General features: G+C 36.8%; 3 protein-coding genes across 3 annotated transcripts in view; 1 reads left to right on the forward strand and 2 right to left on the reverse strand.

Moving 5' to 3' along the window:
* Positions 1-120: 120 nt before the first annotated feature.
* Positions 121-13,392, reverse strand: LOC107562279 (iron-responsive element-binding protein 2-like). Its single transcript, XM_016246901.1, has 21 exons — positions 13,312-13,392; positions 10,091-10,186; positions 9,798-9,963; positions 9,500-9,637; positions 9,003-9,248; positions 8,829-8,898; positions 7,068-7,251; positions 6,842-6,981; positions 6,578-6,749; positions 6,391-6,491; positions 5,707-5,823; positions 5,442-5,601; positions 5,226-5,361; positions 4,335-4,419; positions 3,971-4,252; positions 3,740-3,844; positions 3,185-3,327; positions 2,857-3,004; positions 2,652-2,774; positions 2,354-2,539; positions 121-1,087 (listed from the first exon to the last, which is right to left on the reverse strand). Exons 1-21 carry the CDS (start codon positions 13,334-13,336, stop codon positions 974-976), a joined length of 2,937 nt encoding a protein of 978 aa, XP_016102387.1. The 5' UTR covers positions 13,337-13,392; the 3' UTR covers positions 121-973.
* A 1,707-nt stretch (positions 13,393-15,099) lies between these two features.
* slc25a44a (solute carrier family 25 member 44a) lies at positions 15,100-23,561 on the forward strand. Its single transcript, XM_016246909.1, has 4 exons — positions 15,100-15,329; positions 17,094-17,792; positions 19,670-19,797; positions 21,883-23,561. Exons 2-4 carry the CDS (start codon positions 17,156-17,158, stop codon positions 22,072-22,074), a joined length of 957 nt encoding a protein of 318 aa, XP_016102395.1. The 5' UTR covers positions 15,100-15,329; positions 17,094-17,155; the 3' UTR covers positions 22,075-23,561.
* A 131-nt stretch (positions 23,562-23,692) lies between these two features.
* Positions 23,693-27,400, reverse strand: part of LOC107562287 (WD repeat-containing protein 61-like) — a 5,387-nt gene continuing 1,679 nt past the window's right edge. The window contains 5 exon segments of the mRNA XM_016246910.1: positions 23,693-23,917; positions 24,261-24,339; positions 24,422-24,514; positions 24,601-24,694; positions 26,208-26,301. Of these exon segments, the coding sequence (XP_016102396.1) occupies positions 23,828-23,917; positions 24,261-24,339; positions 24,422-24,514; positions 24,601-24,694; positions 26,208-26,301 (450 nt within the window). The 3' untranslated portion in view covers positions 23,693-23,827.

A 27,400-nucleotide genomic window follows, 5' to 3' on the forward strand; every position in this document is an offset into this window, starting at 1 on the left:
GTATGTTTTTGATTAACTTAAAAATAACAGGTTCACAAGAGTCATTTGTTATTTGGACTACACTGATTGTGCTGTATGACAGCCTATGTTATTATAAATACAGAAAAGACTAACTCAGCATGCTGATCTCATTATTTATTAAAAATTATTTACAATAACAGCATAATCCAAGAAAAGAATGATGATTTTTCATTTCTACTGCATCGTTCACCCCTGTGCTGAGGAGTTGCATACCATCTTCACATACGGGGAACAAAAACTGAAGCCAAACATCGCAACAAGGCAAAGAGCACCGATAGTACCAAAACCAGCCATCGTTCACTCTCTAATGTGAGCTCAGATTAATATATTATGTTTATGGTTTAACTTACTCTTATTCCCAGTGACAGAAGACACTAAATGGACGATCATAATAAATAGATCAATATTCTACTGGATCGGATCAAATAGAAGGGTGCTTTTTTGTCGTGACGGCAATATGTGGACGTGCATACAGAAACAAGAGCTGGTAAAATGAAGAAACAACAGTGTGCTGGAAAGCTTTGAATGTGTGGAAACTTTCGCTCCATCAAATTGGCCGTGTCAAAATCAGCACCATGAAAGAAGAGCAAAGCCTCCATTGGCTGTGAGGTCGTCGTGCAGTCTTCACGTCCAGCACCGAATACTTTCACATGGACTGAAAAGCTCCGTTCAGAAGAACAGTTTTTGCAGGCACTGCAATACGAAACGCCCAAATCAAACCTACCGAAGTTCATGCTCCACAACCAGACCGTGAAAATACACGCCGAGTCGCGTCTAGGTTTGGAGAGAATGATTTGGAGAGAAATGTTGGACATTTGTTGTAAGTGCAAAATAATGACATCCTCCGGGACAACAAGAGGCACAGCCTTCAGAGTTCGTAAGGCCTCTGGGGGGGGGGGCGCTGTTCTGATCAGAGGTCCATGGGCATCTCCGCGGCTACGAGTCTGATGTGCTACGGCAGCAGAGAACGAGCTACATACTTCAGGATGCCTCCGTGTCTGAAAAACGCCACATCCATGTCGTTCTCGAAAAGAGCCATGACACTGAAACTCTTCCCTGTGCTCATCTGGAAACAAAGGCAGACATGAACATTAGATGTTGCATGGACAAAAATATGCTTGTAAAAGCAAACTGCAGTTTAATTAAGAGTAGGACTCTATTTTGGTAACAATTTAATAATGTAATAGCAGAAAAGATATTCTTGCAAAAAGAAATTCTTTCTTCGCTATTGCTATAAATTATAAGGGAAATTTCGAACATCTATATATTAATTTTAATAATGGCAGGTCACAAAATATGTAGTTCCATTACTATTTATCTAACAGATTAGTTATTGAGTCTTGTTGAATGATTCGTTTAAACGACCAGTTCAAAAGAGTATTTTGTTTGTGAATCAACCTAAACCTTTGCTGTTTGTTCCTGATTCACAACAAAGAACTGGTTCATTAGCATCATTTGTTTGTGATTTGGACTACACTGACTGTGCCATTTGGTTTTGATTAACTACAAAGAACTGGTTCATGAGTCATGATTTGGACAACCCTAATTGTGCTGTATGTTTTGATTCACTACAAAAAAAACTATCAAAAAATGTTTTTTTTTTTTTTTAAATCAGACTACACTGGTTGTGCTGTGTTTTTGATTTACTACAAATAATCAGTTGAAAAGAGTCATGTGTTTGTAAATCAGAGTACACTGATTGTGCTGTTTTTTTAATTCACTAAAAATAACTGGTTTGTAAGTGTCATTTGACTGTGTATCAGACTACATTTGCTGCATTGTATGTTTTTGATTCATAAAAAAAAAAAAGTTTCATAAGAGTCACCTGTTTGTGAACTGGACTACACCTTTGTAAATCAGAGTACACTGATTGTGCTGTTTTTTTAATTCACTAAAAATAACTGGTTTGTAAGTGTCATTTGACTGTGTATCAGACTACATTTGCTGCATTGTATGTTTTTGATTCATAAAAAAAAAAAAAGTTTCATAAGAGTCACCTGTTTGTGAACTGGACTACACTGGCTATTCTGAATGTTTTTGATTCACTACAAAGAACCGGTTCATTAGAATGATTTGTTTGTAAAACAGACTACACTGATTGTGCTGTGCTTTAGTTCACTAAAAAAAGTTCATCAGAGCAATTTTTTTGTGAATCAGACTACAGTGGCTGTGATATCCATTTATGATTCATTAAAAAAGAACCAGTTCATAAGAGTCATTTGTTTGTCAATCAGACTACACTGGTTGCGCTGTTTCTGTGCGCCACTTGCGAGCACCTCTCAAAAGAAATGCTGAAGTGAGTTGATGTGTTATCCGTTGTGAGTCGCACTACCTGTACTATGAGCTGTTGTCTAGGTATGAGCTCCTGTGGGATGTTGATGGTGAATCGCTCTTTTCCACACAGCTCCAGTGAGTCGGCATTCTGTCCTGGGAGGAACTGCAGCGGAGCGATTCCCATCCCTACCAAATGATTCCAATGAATCTTCTCAAAGCTCTCCGCTATCACCGCACGGACCCCCTATATAACACAGTTAAGACAGTCTGTATGTTAAGTGTTTCCTTTGAATTAATCACAGGAAATTGTGTAGCACAAAAGTGGTTCCTCAGGAAAAGGATTATGGGACCAGTACCAATAAATAAGGTCCTTTGGCGGCCCAGTCACGTGAGCTGCCAGAGCCGTACTCTTTTCCTGCCAGGATGATGAGAGGAACTCCATCTCTCTGATAGCGTTCAGCAGCTTCAAACACATCCAGCTGTGATGGGAAAACATATATCGAACCATGAGCTCAGAGTCTGAAGGAATCGTGTTCAAACTGGTTTAGTCTGGTCACTAACCGTCTGTCCTGATGGAATGTGCAGTGTTTTGGGTCCGGTCTTCCCGATGAGGCGGTTTTGAAGCTTTATGCTGGCAAATGTTCCTCGAGTCATTACCGCATCGTTTCCTCTCCGTGCGCCGTAGGAATTGAACTCACGAGGGGTCAAACTGAGTCACATGTATATAGGTACTGAACTTAGTTTCTAATCATCTTTATCCTAAACATATTAATGAAAAAGCATTTTTACTGCAAAAACATCATGTAAATTATAATAAATGACTTTAAGGACCACTATATTAACATACTGAGAAGAAACAGTGCAAAAACCCCTACACAGATCATCTCACCGTTTGCTCTGCAGGTATTTGGCAGCAGCGCTGACTCTTGCGATGCTTCCCGCTGGAGAAATGTGATCGGTTGTTACTTTATCACCCAGAAAGAGAAGCGGGTATGCACCCTCAATGGACTGAGGAGTGCACACCTCTTTAGACTGAGACGAAGAGAAACGGGCCATATGTTAGTGTCAAAATACTGTGAACGTGATGCATCTGAATAACACTAGTGTAGTTACTGTAAACTAAAACTATTACAAATCACTTTCATTAATTGAAATAAAGCTGAATTACAGAATACTAAAATGACAGAAACTAAAATTGAAAAAATGCATAAAAATTACAACAAACAAAAAATTACAAAAGTTATTAAAATGACTAAACCTTAAACTTTAATAAAAATTAAGCTAAATAGAAATATTAAAAACATTAATTAAAACTAATAACATTTACAAAATTGCATTAAAAAGTACAAAAATTATAATGAAAACTGAAAATATAAAAATAGAAGTTAATTTAAAACATTAAAAAAATTACTATAATTTATAAATAATATTGAATGACACTCACCAGTTTGCTGAAGAAGGACGGACATCGAATGTAAGTGGATTTGGGATCCCATGGGAAGAGGGCAGATTCGGCAGACTCTAAACTGTTCCAGAACGTACTTCCTTTCTGCAGACAAATCAGCCAGTATTAACAGACAATTCTAATGAGTCAACTAATGCAGTGAATCAATCAATTCAAATGAATCATACTGTTATATTTTGTGGGGAAAATGTGCTATGATAATCCTCGCACCTCCATTCGGCTCCTCAGCTCTTTGAACATGGAGGCGATGACGATGTTCTCTTCTGTGTGGTTCACCTCTTCTTTGGATGGCCAGATATCCCGCAGATACACATCCTTCCCCTCTGAGTTTACCCCCAGCGGTTCTGTCTCCAGGTCGATGCTGACTGTACCTGCGATCGCATACGCCACCACCAATGGAGGTGAAGCCAAATAATTCGCCCGAACGCAGTCACACAGGCGTCCCTCTAAATGCCTGTTTCCAGACAGCACGCCACACGCCACCAAATCACCCTGCACACAAGCAGACAGATTAATACATAGCAGATCAGAGAGAGAGTGAGTGAGACAGACATGGGAGATTAAACCGTCTCACCTGTTTAATGGCGTCCACCACACTCTCTGGTAAAGGTGCTGTATTGCCCACACAAGTGGCGCATCCATAACCCACCACCTCGAACCTGAAAACACATCATCAAAAGGCATGCTTATATAGTCAACTGTGAATAACAAAACTAATATAATTTTGAAAATGCCATTATTTTTTGTAAATAATCTATTATTTTAAAATGATTTTTTTTTTATTGTTAAATGCATTTTGTTTTCTTCTTTTTTTATTTTTAGGAGAAAGAAATATAAAATATTTATTATCTAAATATATTACATTATTAAATATTTATTGCACATTTTATATTTCTTTATTTAGTGATAGCTTTCATTAATGATAACCTATGAGGGTGTACATATATGGCATTTTGAACATTTCACTAAAACGTATTGTTTTTATACTTATTGTAATACTTTAATACTTACCGTTTTTTATTTTTAAATTATAGTATTTATACATATTTAATTTGTGTGTTTTAAATAATAAATAAAAAAGGTTAAAATAGTTACACAAATAATTAAAAAAAATCTTATATTAATAGGAACAGTTATTGTTACATTTCAATAACAGAAATAAAATAATATGATTTATATTTATTATAGAAGTAGAACACAAAAGCACAAATAAAAAAAAAACTATAAAAAGCTCATTAATAAAATGTATTAAATATTTCTAAATACAATATATATTTAAAATTACAACAATGAATACTAGTGATGTTCAAAATATAAATTTTCCCATTATATACAACTTATTATATACATATTATAATGTTATATCACTTTAGTAGAGTTTTCATTTTAATGATAGCTTATGTTAACAATAACCTTGCTATGTGTGAGTGAGTATGTGTACATATGGTGTGTATGGAGTGTGTACCCAAGTTTCCTGAGGTAGGGCAGGACTCCACTGGTGTTCAGATAATGTGTGACAGTTCCACCTCCAGGTACCAGACTGGTCCTGATATACGGTTTTACCATCAGACCAGCCTCGACGGCTTTCTTCGCAAGTAGACCTGAACAAATCACAGACATACATGTGAGATGCACTGTGCAAACAGCCCATATCAGATCTAGAGGCGAGATGACATCTGACCTGCGGCCAGCATGACGGACGGGTTGCAGTTATTGGTGCAGCTGATGACAGCAGCGATGACGACAGATCCGTGCGCCAGGTTGTACTCGGCCCCCTCATGCAGGAACGGGACCTGAGTTGCCTGCTTCTCTTTGGATATGTGGAAGCCCTTAAAACCCACCTTCACATTCATACAAAGCACAAAAAACATATACAGGTATTAAGTTATGTCAAAGGTACTTTGCTACCAAGTTGGTAGGAATATTTTCTTCAATTTAACTTTCACCTTCTCATTCAGGCAGTTGATAAAGTCTTCCTTCATGCAAGTCACAGCAACTCTGTCCTGCGGCCGTTTGGGTCCACTGACATGAGGCACAATTGAGCTCAGGTTCATCTCGATGACCTATGACACCAACCGCACCACATGACTTGGGAGCAAATCCTTTCTTTTTTTTTTTTTTTTTTGATTTTCTGGTTACTCATTTCAAATGTGAAGGTTAGTCAGTGATTTACACTACATTCAAAAGTTTGAAGAGTAATAAAGGTACATATCCAATCTCTTTTTCGAACTTTTCTTATCAAAGAATCTTGAAAAAAAATGATTACTGTTTCCACGCAAATTTTAACTGCTCAACTGTTTTCAACATTGATAATAATAAGAATTGTTTCTTGAGCAGCAAATCAGCATTTTAGAATGATTTCTGAAGGATCATGAAGACTGGAGTAATGATGCTGAAAATTCAACTTTGCATCACAGTTGACATTGAAAACAGTTATCTTAAATTGTAATAATATTTGTACTTTTATTCCCCTTATTTTTAATAAAATAAATGCAAACTTGATGAGCATAAGAGACTTTTCAAAACTCTCCAAACTCTTAAACGGTTGTGTATAAAGACACATAAAAGGTACAGTAGCAAAAACAACCTGTTTACTTCTCAAAATGCTCATTAAATCTAAATTAACCAACCTCTGAATACTGTGGCTCTTCTGATTGGTCGCCGTAGCTTCTGAAGAGTTTGATAGCCTTCAGATAGTCTTCTAAAACCACAAGCTTCTCCTCACTGCAAACTGATAAGAACATTTTTTTTGCATCAAGTTACATCCTTACAAACACTTGAAACTTCATAATCTAAAGTACACAGTATGGTCCGTACTGGTGTGTTTAAAGTGCTGAAGGGTGATGTCATCCACAGGAAAGAAGCTCACGGTGGCGTTGTACTCGGGGCACATGTTAGCAATGGTGGTCCGATCGGGAGCCGAGAGCTGTTGTACACCAGGCCCAAAAAACTCCACAAACTTCCCGCCGATTCCTGCCTGACGCAGATGCTGAAACACAAAGATCAGATCAGTGCATGAAACGTCATTAAGATTCGCAAATTGACTGATGATGTCATACATTTAGAAAACAAGGACTGTACCTTAGTAATGCCAAGTACGATATCAATGGACGTGGCAAGAGGATTGATGGTCCCCACGAGTTTACAGCCGACGACCTGTGGCAGAGTCAAAGACACTGGCTGACCTAACATGACCGCCTCTGATTCAATACCTCCAACTCCTGAGAGAGAGCATGAGAGAGACATTGTGAGATAAACAAGACAGAAGATTGCCCAAACATAACACAATAACTGACATCATGCTCACCCCAGCCTAGGATCCCGAGGCCGTTGATCATGGTGGTGTGGGAGTCCGTTCCCACCACACTGTCGGGATAAATAAACCCCTCCCCTTCCTGTACCACCTGACACAGGTACTCTAGATTCAACTGATGCACTGTGTTGATGTCTGGTGGAACCACATTGATGTTTTTAAAGGCTTTTGAACACCACTGGAGGAGAGAATTGTGAAAAACAAGACTTAAGTACTGTTTAAAAGTTTGTTTCATAACTTCAATGTGATGTGAATGGCGTTTATGTTGTTTTCATGTAAATAGAATAGGGATGTAACGGTATGAAAATTTCATATCACGATTATAGTGACCAAAGTTTTCACGGTTATCAATATTATCACGGTTTTGTTCAAATTAGATGAAAACATACAAAAAGAACTGATACACACACTGAAAACATTTCAATAAGTTTTATATTTGAAAATCAACAAACAACTAATACAATTAGCAGCTATATGCACTTTTTTTTGCATAAACATTAAATGAACATTAACATGAAGCCCTAATAATAATAATAATAATAATACTAATAAATCACTTGAAGATCACGTGATCTTCGGTTAGGAGATGTTGTGATGCTTTTTAAAGCAAAGTTGGGGTTGATTTCGAGTTCACATACAAACATAAAAAGAACAGGCTAATTAAATTAGTCTATTTTAATGTAAGACAACATATTTTTCGTCAACCCTGCACCCTTCAAAGAACACACTTCAAGGGCTCTGCCCTTCGAAGGGAGTAGGGCATAGGGATGCTCACTTCTGTTTGGAATTCGCCGCATGTCTCTTGTATCACCGCAGAGGCGCAGACGCGCTCTCTCGTTTCATTCAAATGCAGCTTGCGTCTCATTTTTTGATTGTATTGAAAATGAAATCAGAGGAATTTAGTATTAATACTACTATAATTTTGCTGTAGTGATCATATTGTCCTGATGATTGTTTTGTACACTGTTCATAATGGATTTATAAATAGGTAAGATTTCAAAACATTAATCTCAAATTAATATTTCATATCCCCGTATTTATATATTATTTTAGGTAAACAAAAAAAAAATCCATGTAATAAGTTAACTATGAATATACAATACATTATCCCTTAAATGTCAACCTTATAGTTTGAAAGTTCGTTCGTCTTGGCTCAAAGCCACTTGCTGAGAACTTTTCTTCGCGGAACCTTTGCGTTAAACAAGTGAGATAACGAAATATTTAATCGCTAATCAATATTTTTTGTCCAATTATTTGCCCAGTTAGTTTTGGCACTGAGGTAAAAGTTACCTTGCATTCGCTATATAACTGGGTGGTGGTCACGAAGATGACTGAGAAAATTTGATGCGTTTCCCCCTTTTGCAAAGACTTTCTTCTTGCAAGATCAGCAGACAGGGTGACCGTCCTCAATTAAATTGCCTTCAGGACTCTTGTAAAAGCCAAAATACGACCAGACCACTGATTTGGTCCTCTTAGATGGCTGAAAAATCTCCCGAGCGCTGTCAACTGCCTTCCGCCACTTCGTCTCGTGCAAAAAACAACAACAACACTGCATGCTGCTTCTGCGTCAGACTGATGCTGGCTGGACAGGATTTACCGCGAGTTTTCAAAAGCGCGATAATAAAACACGGTTTTGATGATAATTAAATTTTAAACGGTAATACTAACCGTCAGTGCATTTTATCGTGATTTATCGTGAAACCGGTAATCGTTCCATCCCTAAAATAGAAATCATAGAAAGTTCTGAAAACTCACCTTAAAGAACTGCAGCCTCTCTTTGTTTCTGATTAGCTCCATCTCTTGGTTTCTGATCATCGTTTCAGGCCTGTGTGTGTCAGACAGACATCAGGGCATCAGAGAATGCAGACAGATTAATGTGAGAGCATGTGTTAGTGTGTGTGTGTGTGTGTGTGAGAGGTGTAGACGTACTCTGACACGGGCTGCAGGTGGAAGGGGCACAGGAGGGGTGTATTCTCTATCTGTACAGCTGCGCTTCTGCCACTGGGGGCGTCGGAACAGGAAGCTTTACTGCAGCCGCCCCGATGACCCGGTCGTTGACCTGCACAGTGACTGCCGCTGCTGCTGCTGCTCCCTCGTGGAGATGGTTGGCAGGCAGGAGATCTGACGGTGGCACCATGACTCTCATCCATGGGGCTTGGAGGACCCTGGATGGCACTGAGAAATCAGGCAAATGCTTGTTAGCAGTTTTGTTGCTTGATGGTGACAACATGTTGCATCGTGCCTGGTTAAGCTCATAAAAAGAGATTGTTTTCACAAAAACAGTAGCACAATACATTATCACCCTAATTACTGTGTACGTTAGGAATTCTGGCCGTAATCATTGTTTATGTTAGTACTGTAATTATTGGGTTTTAAAACATAAATACTGCCTTAATCTGTCCTTAAGCCTTTGCGTTCACTCTCACCATTTGCTGTAGTCAATCTGCAGAGAATGATCTACAATGAGGTCTGTGGGGCATCTGGGGTTCACCAGGTTCGGATCGACCCCCTGTTTAGCTAAAGCATCTCTCATGGCTGCCAGATCCACCATAGCAGGAATTCCCCTGTGAATACAATGGAGCTATCAGGAGATACCCAACCTTATGAACAGGCCCAGTTAGCATGCAAATGAAGATAGGGCTGTTAATCTAAATAAAACTGCTTTCAGGGGGGAAAAAATCCATTTGTTTTTTTCAAATTTTGCAGCCCTAGTCGATTACGCACGTAAAATCCTGTAGCAGAACCCTGGCTGGTGAGAACGCAACCTCGGCCTGGTTCTGCTGCTTCTGCCAGGCCAGAATACTGGAGACATCGTCTGTCTTTATGTAGAACCCGTCACACTTCCGGATGGTGGACTCCAGGAGAACCCGCATACAGAACGGCAGTTTCTCTACAAGAGAAAGAGCCTGTTAGTATTTTTGCAAGACTTTGCAAGTTTTTTATAACAAGTGATGTTAGCAATGATGCCACTTGCATCTGTGCATGATCTAATTCCATTAAAGCATTGAGTAACTCACCGTATCTGACATCACTCAGCTTCTGTGGGTTGAAATATCGCCGCTCTTCATACTGTTCACTCTGGAGAGTGTCGATCAAATGGCCGAATGGATGTTCTGTACAGAATAAAAGACCTTATTGAGGACTTTGAGACTGAGCTGATAAATGAATGTCATTTACATAACAGTGACAGGAAAATAATGGCTTGTGTGTTTAAAACTCATTAATCTGATCTGGATTTGGCTTTGACTGTGTAATGTGCATCTGCAATGACCAAACAGAATCAAAACTGGCCCAGATTACAGCAGACCAACATCTACAAGGCATCTCAAAGAGAGTGCATCGCTTGTTAAACCGCCTCTGTTTACTGGCCTTCACCTCTTCCCTCCTAAAGTCCCACTTAGAAGGCACAAGTGTGCAGCTGTGGGACTCGTGTTGGCAGTGAGTACTGAGAGCTCACAAGCCCAATTCACAACCGTTCAGGGCAGAAACGCAAGCATTAAATGACATGTGAACAACATTCAATTTAGGGATGCAACAAAAATTCAGCAACAAGAGAAAGAGATAAATGAAAGTGACACGATTCAGGTTCAAAGCCGAACGCTGACATTTATAGAAGCATATTATGATCAAAATTCAAACACAAATTAAGTATTTGCATTTCCTAGCTGTGCCTAGAAGCAGTAGCCCTCTTGGTTACGGAGAACAATAATAAACCATTTTCATGTTTTCTCTCATGGAACAAGGCAGAGAAGGCAGCTTCTGTTACTTAAGAACCTGTCTATTTTCTTTTCAAAACTAGAAGAAGAAAAAACAGGCATTTTGTTCTTTGTTGTGCGTTACCAAGCAGTCTATTGTTAAAAGACACGGAAGTACTTATATTATACCAATTCAGAGTTTTGTGATCACTGTTACTATTTTTACCCTAATCGTGTGTCAAAAAACAACATTTACTGTGTTTTTGGAGTAGACATTATTTACAGTCAACTGTGTATTGAAAAACAGATCCATAACTGTACTGCTATCAACCTCTCTCTCTCTCTCTTATTTTGATTAAAATAAATTAACACTTTTAATCAGTAAGGACACATTAAATTGAGCAAAAGTGTGACAGTTCACTAATCAAAGAGAGATCAACAAAACCAAATCCTCATCCGTGGGCATGATATAAACACACTAGTGCTGATGCACAGCAGTGTAGCACAGTATATTGTGACCCTGTGTGACTGCATGTGTGGAGGATGAACACGCACAGACACGCTTATCACTCAGTCACAGCCTGCGTCTGCTGCATGCCTTAAATGAGATCAGATTAAACAGAAACTGCAGCAAAGGAACACAAACCTGCATTGCCACATCCAAACACACAAAACCCATGATCTATATTTATGACATGGAAGATAAAGACACTGGGTGGGAAAGTAAGTAACACTGTCACTAACAGACAACCAGATTACAGAAGGATCAGTCCACTGACATGAAAACTAATATGCACAGTTAATTATCTTATATTATACCAATTCAGAGTTTTGTGATCACTGTTACTATTTTTACCACCCTAATCGTGTGTCAAAAAACAACATTTACTGTGTTTTTGGAGTAGACATTATTTACAGTCAACTGTGTATTGAAAAACAGATCCATAACTGTACTGCTATCAACCTCTCTCTCTCTCTCTCTTATTTTGATTAAAATAAATTAACACTTTTAATCAGTAAGGACACATTAAATTGAGCAAAAGTGTGACAGTTCACTAATCAAAGAGAGATCAACAAAACCAAATCCTCATCCGTGGGCATGATATAAACACACTAGTGCTGATGCACAGCAGTGTAGCACAGTATATTGTGACCCTGTGTGACTGCATGTGTGGAGGATGAACACGCACAGACACGCTTATTACTCAGTCACAGCCTGCGTCTGCTGCATGCCTTAAATGAGATCAGATTAAACAGAAACTGCAGCAAAGGAACACAAACCTGCATTGCCACATCCAAACACACAAAACCCATGATCTATATTTATGACATGGAAGATAAAGACACTGGGTGGGAAAGTAAGTAACACTGTCACTAACAGACAACCAGATTACAGAAGGATCAGTCCACTGACATGAAAACTAATATGCACAGTTAATTATAATTATACACCTTTAACTTCTAAAAGAAACCTTTTGGCATTGCAGACCTTAAGACTATTTTTAGTACCACTCAGTCACAGCCTGCGTCTGCTGCATGCCTTAAATGAGATCAGATTAAACAGAAACTGCATTGCCACATCCAAACACACAAAACCCATGATCTATATTTATGACATGGAAGATAAAGACACTGGGTGGGAAAGTTAGTAACACTGTCACTAACAGACAACCAGATTACAGAAGGATCAGTCCACTGACATGAAAACTAATATGCACAGTTAATTATAATTATACACCTTTAACTTCTAAAAGAAACCTTTTGGCATTGCAGACCTTAAGACTATTTTTAGTACATTTTTGAGGATAATTCCCTCCCAATGTTTCCCACAATGTAGGTTTTTACCGTTTTGGGGACATTTTAAGACACTATTTGTCCCATTTATGAAAGTTTTACAGCATTTAAGACAACCTCATATTAAGATAAAGAGGTTTTGTTACAAGCAGTTGTATAACTATTAAGAAATATTTAATAACTACAGAGAAAGGCTGTGCTTTGCCCTTAACGAAGTACTATAGCATAGTGACTGAAAACTATAGTAATACTACAAATCAAATGTATACACATAAAAGTACTAAATGATTACCATATACCCATACTACGGTATTTACATAGTACAGCAAGGTAAGAACACTTGCTGTACTATGTAAATCGTGGTACCTGTCCAGAAAACATGGTAGTACCATGGTGCACATGTGTTATTGCAAACAATACATAATAATCGAGAATAATACATAACAGGCTGTGTCTCAATGCTAAATGAGCTGCCTGCCTAGACAATATTTTAGGCACCCTACACGCATAACACAGCTGCTGTCAAGCTCACTAGGCTTTGATACACATCAGTTTGTGATCGATCTGGATGTCAGTCGCTCGCTCGCCGCTAGCCGCACTGCTAACGACAAAGCCGCCTGTTTCATCCTTCTAAAAGTGAATATTTAAGAGCCGTTTTAACACACAATTGTATAACAGGTTATATATATATCTGTCAGAGCGCAAATGACATGAATATTGTTGTTTTTGTCAGTAAAAACAGCCTTTACCGTGCTGAGGTGAACCGAGCGCCATGATGACTCCTAGTCCTAAAATGAACACGACTCCACTCGCTCGAGCCACGACAGCGAGCCAATCAGCACACAGAACCTCCCGGAGAACTGTCCAATCAGAGTACAGCACTGCGCACAGCTTTGTCCAATCAACAAACAGTATATTCTACTCTTCCCTTTATCACTTTGTTTTATCAACACACATCTTAATTTGATGGAAATAAAAGCGGATATAGAGAGCATCTATTCTTTTTAATGATCCTGTGTATATTAGTAACGTTAAATATTTAATATCGACAATATTTACAACTGTAAATGTCTAAAGGCATCCATCTATCTATCTAATCTATAACACTAATATTATTACATTAATATTACAGTTGTTCTGAATTGCTAAAACACATTTCTTGAAACCATCACTCCTTTTCTCAAAACCTTAAACACAAATCCAATCCAATACTCAAACTAAATTCACGAAACCTCTGACTCTTCCATCAAAATCAAACCATCACTGCAAAACCATTTCACTTGCACTCAAAATCAAACAGTGCTCTCAGATCACACACACTCATCAGTCAATAAAATAACACTACAGAGCATTCATTAGACACTACAGAGTAAACACAGCTTCCAGAACATTACAGAAAAAAAGTATATTGTATTGAGTAAACAATTGAGCAATTCTGTAAAAAAGAAAAGTATAGTAATTGCAACTGAGTAAGGTGAATATATTGTATAGGCCTACTGTATGTACTGCAAGAAGCTGAATATTGAATACTGAATGTTTGTATATATTCAGCACTTGGATACTGCAAAAATACTGCAGTTCAACTGCAAAGGCCAAAAAGTCAAATACAACTATAAATGAATAGCATGTTACAGTACACTCAAGTTGTGCGATTGTAAAATCAGAGATTCATTCGGTCTCAGCATCATGTCTTTGTGCTTGAGTCCGGCCTGAGGACTTTGTCCACATCACAAGTAATGTAGTCTTTTTTGCTAGTCAAAGAGAAAAACCCCTCTGGTCTGACAGATCCAGCCTTAATAACACTCTCTAAACCAGGGGTGTCCAAACTCAGTCCTCGAGGGCCGGTGTCCTGCAGAGTTTTGCTCCAACTTGCCTCAACACACCTGCTGGTAAGCTTCTAGTATGCCTATAAGAGCTTGATTAGCTGCCTCAGGTGTGTTTAATTGGGGTTGGAGCTAAACTCTGCAGGACACCGGCCCTCCAGGACCGAGTTTGGGCACCTCTGCTCTAAACCTTACTCTTTCTCTCCTCATCCTCCAATTCTTACATGTACTCTTCCTCCTCTCCTTCTCAGATTGTGTCCATCTATTGTTCGTATCATCGTTCAGTCACCCGTGCCACTCGTGCACTCTGAACTGGCTCATATTTTGTACAGTTGGTTTGATCACATCATTAGAAACAAGTGTGAACTATTCTGAATCGTTAATTTTGTGTAAACGATGACAACTGGGCTTTAGTTGTGTTTAACTTTTGCCGCTTGTGTTTAGCATTTTGCAGCACAAATGCATCAGTGTGATAAGTGCTTGAGTGAATGAGAATGTGTTTAGAGTTTTGCAAAAAGAGTGCATGAGGTTTGCAAATAGAGCCTAACTGCCTGAACGTGTTTAAGCTTGAGCAGAAAGAGTGCTTTATTCGACAAGTTTGTTTAAGCTTGTGAGAATCTGGTTCAGAGGGTTTAGTGTTTTAGCAATTCAGAAAAACTGTAAAATAGAAATAACACTGGCACACATCACTGCACACCACCGCCCAATCATCAAACAGCGCCTTCTGTGTCAATGACCAATCAACAGGCAGCAGCCTGTCAGTGACGTTTCAGCATGCGCCGGAAGTGTTGGGCATGACTTTCCATCAGGAGCTGCAGGCCGCGGATAGATCAGACAAAATGCGGTTTTTAGAGGCATAATAGCGGATTTGTCTCATGACAGGACCGCGCAGCTCCGCTTGAGGCCGCTGGATGGAGAAACAGCAAATATGGCGAGCTAACCGGGTGAGTTACCGTGTGTCTGAGAGGTCAAATGAAGTGTAATGTACTTCTGATGGGCGAGGGGAGGGACACAACAGGGGGGTGTCTAGTGTAATGCGCATGCGCAGTAGATAGGAGGCCTCTGTCATTTTTGCAGCTTCACCATGAAAAGGTCACTATAACTCTGATAAACATTCAGCTCTGTGTCAGAGCCAAAGAACTGATGGAGGACAGAAGAGTCATTAATGGTGGTACATGGTGTCTCTTAGATCTGTCATTGAAAAGAGCTGCATCAAGTATAGTATGGTCCCTCAAAATTCAGGAAGTTAGTTTCAAGCTTAAATGATTATTTTCAGAAATAAAAATGTTTTCATTTTTATATTGGATTTCTAATCTAGTGCAATTTTGCCACTGACAACATCCCAGTTATTAACACATTGTTTTAAACAGGCCCTATCATCGGGTTAATTCTAAATATGATGCTATAAATTAATATATTTTCTTCCTCTTTAATGTTTACACAAATTTAATATAATTTTAAAATAAATATTAATTTAAAACTTTTGTTTTATTTTGACAGGTATAATCCTGAGGAATGTGTGGTGTTCTAATAATTTACAGATAAATATAAAATAATTACATTGTTTTTAGTAATAAAATTGTGCTTTATCTTTTAAATGCCAACCCTATTTTTCTGGATAATTCTAAATATGATGCTATTAATGTTTACTTTAGAACAACAGGGATAATAATAATAATAAAAAAAGTATCTATTATTGTTTTTTTTAATTTTATTTTGACAAGTATAATTCTGTGGAAAGTATGGCATTCTAGTGATTTAGAAATTATTATAAAAAACAAGATTTTAGAAACATTCAGACTTGTGTGTTGTTCATGGTAAAAAAAAAAAAATGCAGTGCTCCAAATAATTATATTCTTTTTAGGAATTTTATTTTAAAAACATTTTTTAATGGTTGGTGATATTTAAGTTGTACTCTAATGCAATTGCTAAGCCCTATTATTCTGGTTAATTCCAAATATGATGCCATAAATATGACTTTTAATGTTTACTTTGGAACAATAGAGATGTCATTTAAAACCAAATATTTATTAAAATCTTTATTATTATTATTATTTTGACAGATATAATCCTTGGGAACATATGGCATTTTTAGAATTAGAGATTATTGTAAGATTTTAGAAAACATTTAGATTTACATCATTAATAAAATGTAATTATTTGTATTAATTGTATTGCATTATATGTTTATGAATGATGTTGTTTTATTATCATTTTTATTAACACCTTTTTTAGTTTTAAACGTGATCTTATTTTGTTGTTTGCTCAGTGTGAACTTGTTCATGTTCTTTATTGTAACAAAAATGCATACACAGTTATTAATTTATTATATTAATGATAAATATGTTTACCCCCTTTGGCAAGTATAAAACAAAATCTATGCATAAAATGCATTGGAAAATTGGGAACAAATAAACTATGAAGGCAGGGTAAACAGTTTAAAGACATTTTAATGGAGCCTTCATTTACCAAAAAATAAATAAATAAAATTAAGTTAAGATTAAGAGCTGTTGGGATGTAAAAATGTGCGTATTTCACAGATTTCAGATGTTCAATATCTGCTTTTTTGTTTACATGTCAAGAAATTATCTCTGCAGAGCATATGATTATGGCATAACCCAGCAGTCACATGACCTTTGAACTCTGTACCTTCAGATCTGCAACACAACATGCAGCTTATTTGAAATGTCATGATTTTGTCATTTCAGGTTGTGCAGGAGAGGAGCGAGTGTGTGTGCGTGTGATTTTGTGTGTAAGGTCACCGGCGGCAATGATGGAACAGAAGCGCAACATTCAGATCATTGAATGGGAAGATCTGGACAAGAGGAAGTTCTACTCGCTGGGCGTCTTCATGACCATGACCACACGGGCCACCGTCTACCCGTTCACCCTGATCCGCACCAGACTGCAGGTCCAGAAGGGGAAGTCGCTCTATAACGGCACCTTCGACGCCTTCTGGAAGATTCTGAAGGCCGAGGGGGTGCGTGGCCTTTATCGAGGGTTCATGGTCAACACGTTGACGCTTATCTCAGGTCAGGCCTACATCACTACCTACGAGCTGGTACGGAAATACGTGTCCTGTTACTCGTCCAATAACACGGTCAAGTCTCTGGTGGCGGGAGGCGCGGCCTCACTGGTGGCCCAAAGCATCACGGTGCCCATCGACGTGGTGTCCCAGCAGCTGATGGTGCAGGGTCAGGGCTGTCAGCTCACACGCTTCAAACTCAAGCCCAAGTTAGTGATGGCCACGTCCAAACACAAAGTGACATTTGGTCAAAGCAGAGATGTTGTGGTTCAGATTTTTCACACGGATGGATTTCGGGGCTTTTATCGTGGATATGTGGCGTCGCTCCTCACCTACATACCCAACAGCGCCGTCTGGTGGCCATTTTATCACTTGTATGCAGGTAAAGAAAATAAATATTTAGTGATGCTCTAAAATGATTTTCTGACCCAAACACAGAAACACTGAAACCAAAATTTAAAGGGATAGTTCACCCAAAAATTAAAATTACCCCATGATTTACTCACCTTCAAGCCGTTATAGGTGTATATGACATTCTTCTTTCAGACGAATACAGTCGGAGTTATATTAAAAAGCATCCTGGCTCTTCCAAGCTTTATAATGGGAGTGGATGGTAGCCCAAAATTTGAAGTCCAAAAAATTGAACCAATCCATTATAAAAGAAGTCCACACGGCTCCGGGGTGTTAATAAAGGCCTTCTGAAACGACGCGATGCGTTTGTGTAGGAAAAATATCCATATTTACAACTTTATAAACTTTAATCTCTAGCTTCCGTTAACTGTCGTACGCACGTTCACGAGAGAGTGGCGTCCAGCGGATGACGTAGCACGTAGGCAAACGTGGTGACGAACGTGAAAGCACAGAGGAGAGAGCAAAACAAAGCACCGGTCACGAATTAGTAGTACAAAACGAGGATTTGTAGCGAAAAATGTCGGAGGATTTCAATATAAGCCAAGAGGACACTGGTTTTCCTTTGCTGTAAACAAAACTTGTTTCTCGCGAGACTAGCATATTCTCATTGGAGTTTACGCTACGCCTACGTCATCCGCTGGACGCCACTCTCTCGTGAACGCGCGTACGACAGTTATAGACAAACGCATCGCGTCGCTTCAGAAGGCCTTTATTAACCCCCTGGAGCCATGTGGACTTTTTATAATGGATTGGCCCAATTCTTTGGACTTCAAATTTTGGGCTACCATCCACTCCCATTATAAAGCTTGGAAGAGCTAGGATGCTTTTAAATATAACTCCGATTGTATTTTTGGGTGAACTAACCCTTTAAGTTAACATTTAGCTGAAAACCTAACCAAAAATAGAGTTAAATTAATAATCAACTACATTTATTTAATAATAATTAAATAATAATGAACACTCAAATCAAAACTCAGTTAAAAAATAACCAGCCATTAAAAAAAAAAAAAGACAAAAAATGCAGCTCTTAAATGAAATGTTGCATTTTTGTTACAATGAACAACACAAACAAGTTTACATTGTTTAAGTTAAGCAATTTAAACAATTGTTTCTTTAATTTATTGTTGAAATATAAACTTATTTAAACGCAGGCTGTCATAACCTGTTTTCATGACAGACTTATTCAAACGTATTTTTAAAGAATATGACTAGAATATTCATTAATGTTTAACATTGAAAACAACAAAGTCTATGCATGAAATAGCTATCATAAAAACTTGTTTTCTTAACAGATTTATGCAAACATGCATTACCGGTAATTAAGACATGCAATATCCAATATATGTAATATAGTGCATATATTTAGCAAAATGCTCCATCTAGCTGACTAGCTAGTTTATGAAAATGTAATTGTTTTTCTGAGGTAAATATAACGTTGTTTACTGACGTCTTTCACCAGTTGAAACACTGATTGAGCGATTGCATGAGACACACAGTATATACATACCTTCTGATGTTCATTCATGCTGATTTCTTGCTATAACTAGCAGTAAAGAGGAAGAGATGATGGATTCACGTGCTGCCTGAACTGAGGCACATTAACGCCACATTAAAGTGCGCCACCTCTATGAATTTCCTGATAAAATTGACAGAATTTGAAAACTCAGACTTTGTTTCATATTCAAAGTAACAAAGCACAAATAAGTGGAGAAGCGCTAATTAATTAAACGTCACTGTTCTGGTCTGTGATTTCGGTTCTCCAGGATATTTTGGGTTGCCGAACTAAAATATGTAATTTCCTAAATGCTCTTACTGCGTCTCATGAAGCCTGTGGGTGTGTGTTTCCAGAGCAGCTCTCCAGACTGGCTTCTGCTGATTGTCCGCACCTCCTCCTGCAGGCCGTGGCGGGACCGATGGCTGCAGCTACAGCCTCCACCCTCACCAACCCCATGGACGTGGTCCGAGCCCGAGTACAGGTACAGACTCACCCATAACCTGCTGTAATTCATATCATTTATTGTTATTATTTAAGTGTACCATTTAAAGGTTTGGGGCGGTAAGATTTTTGAACATTTTTGAAAGTCTCTTATGCTCGCCAATACTTTTATCTGATCAAAAGCACTGTAAAAATACTGTGAAATATTACAATTCAACATAACTTTTATGTAAATATATTGTAAAATGTCATTTATTCCTGTGATGCAAAGCAAAATTTTATTTTTTCTTCTTCAGTGTCACATTATACTTTAGAAATCATTCTAATATGCTGATTTGTTGTAATTATGTTAGGATTTTTTGCTGAAGAACAGCATTCATTTGAAACAGAAATATTTTGTAACATTTTAAACGTTCAATCCTAAATAAAAACTTTTCACAACAAAATCTCACTGACCCCAAACAACCCGAACAGTAGTGTATTAAAGATAATATTCTTCATTTTTATTTATTTGCATAATTTTAAACTGCATAAAATACATCTATTTAAATCAGGATTATAGTTAAACTATACTTGAAATAAAGTAAATGTTAGCTGAAATAAAAATAAATCATAACTCATATTTCGGCTAGTAGGCAAGGCACCATTTATCATTTACTTTTAGTTTAACTTGAAGTACTAAAATAACAAAATCTAAATATAAAAAAATAAAACTAATAAATAAAAATGAAATAAAAACTGTTATAGACAAAAATGACAAAACACAACTTGAAAAAATGACTAAACCTTGAGCTAAAAATAAAATGAGAAGAGAAAATATATATATAAAAAAATCGAATTCAAAATATTACAGGGGTCATATGATGCGATTTCAAGTTTTCCTTTCTCTTTGGAGTGTTACAAGCTGATCGTGCATAGATAAGATCCCTGAAGTTGCAAAGACTAAAGTCTCAAAACCAAAGAGATATTCTTTATAAAAGTTAAGACTCTGCCACGCCCCCCTAAACCGGCTCGTTCTAACACGCCCCCACATAACTACCTCACTATGTGGAAATATTTGCATAATGCCGCCCAAATGTGCACGCAAAGAAAGAAGGCGTGGTTTCAGTAAACCTTTAACAAAAACTATAATAGAATATCAATATTATAATAACACTGATTTAATTGAATGTATTTATGTATTATTATACATACAAGCACTATTTTTTTTAAATTAATCTTAAATCCATTTATAATCTAGCTATAGAAGTCCAGCTTTGTCTGTGCTGTTTTCTGATCCTCACAATAAAACTATGTTTGCTACTATATCTTTAAGACATCTGTATGTAAATAACAACTGTGTAATACTGATATTGTTCACATTGTTAATCATCAGGATGACATTGCTTAGTAGTAGTATTTGATCATTCTATGTTAATGTACTCATAATAACCATGATGAATTCTGAATGAGCCATTTTTGCAATATTTACAATACATCACACTAGGGCTGGACGATATGGCCAAAATTGATATCACGATATATTTCTTAATTTCGGTCGATACGATGTAATTCCGATATCGATATGAACACTATTAAAAAAGCCTCATAAAAACAGCCAAGAACGGCCACAGCAGTTGTCTGTACCTACAAACTTATGAAAAATTAATTTGCCAACTCTATGAAACCTACTCCTATAAAACTATATAATATTTTAGGAAAAAAATGGTGCAAATAAATAAATGTTCACCTTTTATTGGTATTTAGCCTTCATACAAACAAGAAATGTGAAATCCGTGTCAAATAAATCTCAGACTCTCAGACTTCAAACTATAGGCTAACATACCAGGCATGCAGCGCTCGTGTTTATTCAACGAAGTCAAACGCCACAAATAAATCAATGTATGGGAAACACTGGTAATATCGAAATATCGGAAATGTGTTTAAAAATCATATCACCGTTATTGAAAAAAATTATATCGCGATACATATTGATATTGAATTATTGTCCAGCCCTACATCACACTTATATTTCAAAAGCGCAAAACGGTTCTTGTTTTGAAATAGCTCATTAAAATGATTTACCATGTCATTATCACTATGAATTTAAGCTTTGTGAGTTAATACACTGTGTGTGTGTTTGCAGGTTGAAGGTCGCTCGTCTGTGATGGAGACGTTTAAGCAGCTCCTGGCTGAAGAGGGCATGTGGGGTCTCACCAAGGGTCTGTCTGCACGCATCATTTCCTCCACGCCCACGTCAGTCATGATCGTCATCGGTTACGAGACACTAAAGAGACTCAGTCTGCGGCCTGAACTGGTGGAGAGCAGACACTGGTGAAAACACACATACCTCAGTCTTTTAAACAGATGCCTTTTATTATTTTCATGTTTTATGAGGACCAGGCAATAATTGGCGCTCAAATGTGAAGTTATATTTCCTTTGACTTTTTTGTGGATTTTGTATCCTGTTGTCATGAACTCGTCCGGCCCGAACTAGTATTTTGTAACGAGACGTCATAGATCTCGTTTGTTCTTTTCGCCCGGAATGTGTTTGTTCATCGGCGGTTTTGAAGTGAAAATCATTTTGAAATGGTGAATTTGACACTTTCTTGTGAATCTCATGCAGTGCTCTTCACGTCATCTGACAGGAAGTGAGATCATCACATCTGTTACATGGTAGGAAGAATGAGAACATGTATAGGCTTTTCACACTTGAAACCCTGGGTCATGTTAAACCCTAACAAATTATTCGGAATAGTCAGTTTTGTCTTATTTGCATATTTACATGGTTATTAATATTGTTTGGACGAGTGTCTTCTGAAACACACTAAATAGTCTAATTTATTACATATTTAGTCGTGGTTTTATATTTTTAAGTATTGACCTCAGACACTTGAATAATGTGTAAAAGTAAATATGATGAACAGTAAATATTTCACTGTGCTCATGAATATTTAATGAGGCGAAAATTGACTAAACATGTAACTAACATTTCCATCGTGCTCATGAATATTTAATGAGGTGAAAATTTACTAAACATGTAACTAACATTTCCATGGTCATGAAAAATCTGGAAATATCAGTGCATATTAAAATTAACAAGGCAATTAATTTTGAAATTCATACCTGGAAAATGTAAAAAAAAAAAATTATAGTAAATATAAATGTACTAATTCTATATTAAGCTCAGGTCTTAAACATTTCATTGGCCTGAAACTGCTCTTCAAGTGTAGTTACTATGAAATGATTGTACAAAAACGACTGTAAAATAGTGTCAATTAATTTGAAAAGTGGCCTTTACCCAGGGTTAAACAATGGTGTGAAAAGCCTTGTGAGAAAAGTTATAAAGCATCATGTTCTGCAGAATAATATTTCAGTCTGATTGAATCTTCTTTGGTTTGTCAGTGTTTTTATCATGGCCTTGTCTTTGTTTTTCTGAAGGTTAGTGTTTTGGGGCCAAAGCTTTTACAGTTTAAATGTTTTAGAAATGCGTTCATATTTGAAATGTAACTGCCATAGTAATTTTTTTCTGTAAGATTGTTTCTAACTGGATCTTAGTGTCACAATTAAGAGTGAATTAAATGAACCAAACAAGAATGAAACCATTTGGGATTTTTTTGTTTCTTCTAGATTTTCTCACATGCTCTACAAAGGGTTCAGCATTCAAACAAGTTCTGCTTTGGATCTTTATGTATTATAATTCATGTTTACATGTCTGCTATAACAGTCCAAAGCAAGGACTCTGAATTGGTGCAGTAACATTTGGTGTCCTGTAGAGGGCGGATAGTGATTAGCAAAGCCATGTGTGCACTCAAGTCATGTGAAGAGTTAAACTATAAATAATATAAATCTCATAATAAAATGTGTATCCAACTAAAAATGTCATGCAACATCATCGATCACTGAATGTGTGAACAGGATAAACGGCAACAACGACAAACAAGAACTAGGGGAAAAAAAGACATTTATTTGTAATACCATATACAGATGTTGAATTTAGCAATAAAAAAAAGCATTTGCATGATTGCTGTGGTCTTGAGAGGGTGTGACTCTTACAGAGCTTCATCAGGGGGCTGTAGTTTTGTGGAGATTCACATGGGACAGTCGTAAATGTGGATGGCTCTGTCATCACCTGCAGAGACGATTTTGGAGCCTGTCGGGTTGTACTTCACACTCCAAACCTACACACACACACACACTTGAACATGAGCATGCATGATTCATGCACTTCAGAAACTAAAACAAACCGTGATTTGCTTATTAACCAACAATACAGTAAAAACATTATTAATGTTAAATATTACGATTTACCCTTTTCTATGTGAATATATTTTAAAAAGTTATTTATTCCTATGATCAGGGTTAGGCAAAGCTGAATTGACTCCAGTCTTCAGTGTCACATGATCCTTCAGAAATCATTCTAATATGCTGATTTGCTGCTCAAGAAACATTTCTGATTATTATCAGTGTTGAAAACAGTTATGCTGCTTTATATTTTTATGGAAACCGTCATACATCTCTCACCTGGTCCTGATGATCAAAGAATGTGTTCACACATGACCTGCTGCTTGTGTCCCACACTTTTACACTCTTATCAGACGAACTAAAACAGAAACAAGTAACCGTTAAGAACACACAAACGACATTTTACATTTTCTATTCATCTGAAGCGCATCAACTCTTGCCTGGACACGAAGTGTGTGTTGTCAGGTGAAAAGGCCACGCTCAGTACCCAGGATCCGTGACCGCTGAGAGTGCCGGCCAGGTTAGCGTGCTGCCTGTGAGACACACACAAACAACCAGACCGTGAGATTCAAATCAAATGTGTTGGAAGGTGAAAGATGCACACAAATTTGCAGCGTACACGTCATAAATCTTGATGTAGCCATCATCTGATGCGGTTACCAGCAGCTGAGAGTCTGGAGAGAAAGTCAGAGACCTGATAGGCATCGCATGACCTGAAAAAAAAAAAAAAAAAAAAGAGCATATCTTCTTGTTAATCCCACAGTTTTGCGACTGTACCTTTAAGATGTCTGTATGTAAATAGTGTGGTATAAACAGTATTGAAGTCTGCATTTATTTGATCAAAAATACAGTACATAGAAGATGGAAAATTGTTTTCTATTGTAAAATATTTTATATAAATATTAATTTCTGTGGTGCAAAGCTGAATTTTCAGCATCATTACTTTCATCATTAACAGTCTTTAAAATGATTTAAAATGTCACAAAATATTTATATTTCAAATAAATGCTGTTCTTTTAAACTCTATTCCTCAAAGAATCCTGGATTTTTTTTTTGCCACATATAAGTAATAATATTTCACAATATTACTGCTTTTACTGTATTTCTGATCAAATAAATGCAGCCTTGGTGAGCATTAGGGTTGTGACGGTGAGGAAATTTTCCCACCGTTTAATCGACGTGTGACAACACGGATAATACCGGTATCACTGTGGGGGCGGGGGCGTTCCCTCTTTCTCGCTTTTAAATAGCTTGTAAAAGCGCCGTGCGCATTTTACTTTCACTTTCAAGTAGCGGCAATTCGGAGTAAAGCAATTGTTCGTTAGAATTTTCCCTCTTTTCCTCGCTTTTAAATAGCTTGTAAAAGCGCCGTGCGCATTTTACTTTCAAATAGCGGCAATTCGGAGTAAAGCAATTGTTAGTTTTTAGTTTGTTTGAATTGTCCCGATTTTCCTCGCTTTTAAATAGCTTAAAAGCGCCGTGCGCATTTTACTTTCACTTTCGCTTACTTTCGAATTAGCGGCAATTCGGCGTCAGTTGCTTGAATGCAACAACAAAATACAATGTTAAACACACTTTAGCCTATATATAAAACATAGAACTTTTATTAACAAAACAAATACAAATACACCATGCTATAGGGCAGGCTATGCCTAATATAAAATAACAAATAACTTAAAGTTTAAATAGCCTATTTCCAGTTTTGTATACCTAAGTAAACGTATAATAAAATGTTTAATATATATATATAACCAAATAAATAAGGAACGTAGAACGTTTATTAGCAAAACAAGTAAGAAAGCTTGGAGGCACGGCATACACCTTGATGTCAAATAAAATAAATAAATTATACTGATCATAAGAGACTTATTCCAAAAACATAAAAAAAAAATGTCTTAATTATTATAACTTATGACCACTAGTGTAGTACAATAAAAACGGAACTGCATCTAATGTTCAACATTACTTCCAGCTGTACTTGGAGCAAATGAAAGGGATGAGTGAGCGATGCAGGAAGACAAGGAGGAAAAATGGAGTCGCTCTGTGACAGGAGCCGAAGTTTACGACCCTTGAGGGACGGCCAGAGACGCAAACAGTTTTTTCCACCGCATTCACGTAACCCATAATCACCCTAAATGCATCTAGCAGACTAACGGACAGAGCGTCTAGAGCGTTTTAATAGAGGAAACTGAAGACAGCTTGAATCATGTGGGAGACGATTTTCACCTTCCAGCGTGTGCAGGAGTTTCCCAGTCGCAATATCAAAGATATTAATGATTCCGTCTATAGCACCACTGGCTAAGTACTTTCCATCTGGACTCTAGAGAGAGAGAGAGAGAGAGAGAGAGAGAGACAATTATTAGGGCTTGGAAAACTTTATATTATAAGGAAAATCAGCATTTTCTCATATTCATTCCAATGTGTAATGTGAATGAAATTTGGACTGTCATTTGTGAAATTAGTTCCTTTATGAACACTGATGCTGACTGTTACACTGACACTTATTTACATATTTCCCACAATTTTTATCCAATACATATTCATGACTTTTTCGATACTTCATATGTGGTTTGATTACTGGATGAAGACTTTTTTTTAATAATAGCAATTACACTCAAGAAACCGTTTCTTGCTGATAAAATATTTTAGAGCCGAGCATGACAAAAACATGTATGTTCAATATAGGCTTAAAAATGTTTGAATTTAATTGAATTCATTTGAAACCTTTTTATTTAGCATTTCAGCAAGACAGAAAATTAAACATTTTGTATATAATGAAGAAGAACATATTCTAAAAAAATAAAAACGTAAATAGTTATTTTTCAAAACGAAAATGTGATATACACTTCCGTTTTAAGGTTTGGAGTTTGATTTTTTTTTTTATTTGAAAAATAATTATTTTATTCTGCAAGAATGCATTAAATTGACCTAAAGTGACAGTAAGGACAATTATAATGTTATAAAATATTTATTTTACAAATAAATGCTGCTCTTATGAACTTTTTATTCATCAAAAAATCCTCAAAAAGAAAAAAAAAAATCAGTTTCCACAAAAATATTAAGCAGCACAACTATTTTTAACAATGATAATAATCAGAAATGTTTCTTGAGCAGCAAATCAGCATATTAGAATGATTTCTGAAGGATCATGTGACACTGAAGACTGGAGTAATGTAATTAAATTGTAATATTACTGTATATTACTGTAAAATCTTACCAACTCCAAACTTTAATTTAAATAGAATTTTTTTAAATAATATATTAAAAAAGGTTAAATAATATATATATATATATATATATATATATATATATATATATATATATATATATATATATATATATATATATATACCCCATTAAACTGACATTATGAGGTTGGTGAGTGTGTTTTAAATAAATGCTCTCCGGTCTCTGTCTTT

Source organism: Sinocyclocheilus grahami, unplaced genomic scaffold, assembly GCF_001515645.1.
Source record: "Sinocyclocheilus grahami isolate Dianchi unplaced genomic scaffold, SAMN03320097.WGS_v1.1 scaffold816.1, whole genome shotgun sequence".
Taxonomy (NCBI): Eukaryota; Metazoa; Chordata; class Actinopteri; order Cypriniformes; family Cyprinidae; genus Sinocyclocheilus; species Sinocyclocheilus grahami.

Excerpts from the sequence above, each read along its gene's own strand:
- LOC107562279 (XM_016246901.1), bottom strand. The coding sequence starts at position 13,336 with ATGGCGCTCGGTTCACCTCAGCACG. Across the intron at positions 9,249-9,499 it reads CAGATTGACTACAGCAAATG|TGCCATCCAGGGTCCTCCAA; the intron begins GTGAGAGTGAAC and ends CTGATTTCTCAG. Across the intron at positions 8,899-9,002 it reads CACCTGCAGCCCGTGTCAGA|GCCTGAAACGATGATCAGAA; the intron begins GTACGTCTACAC and ends TGACACACACAG.
- slc25a44a (XM_016246909.1), top strand. The coding sequence starts at position 17,156 with ATGATGGAACAGAAGCGCAACATTCAGATCATTGAATGGGAAGATCTG. Across the intron at positions 17,793-19,669 it reads ATTTTATCACTTGTATGCAG|AGCAGCTCTCCAGACTGGCT; the intron begins GTAAAGAAAATA and ends GTGTGTTTCCAG. Across the intron at positions 19,798-21,882 it reads TGGTCCGAGCCCGAGTACAG|GTTGAAGGTCGCTCGTCTGT; the intron begins GTACAGACTCAC and ends GTGTGTTTGCAG.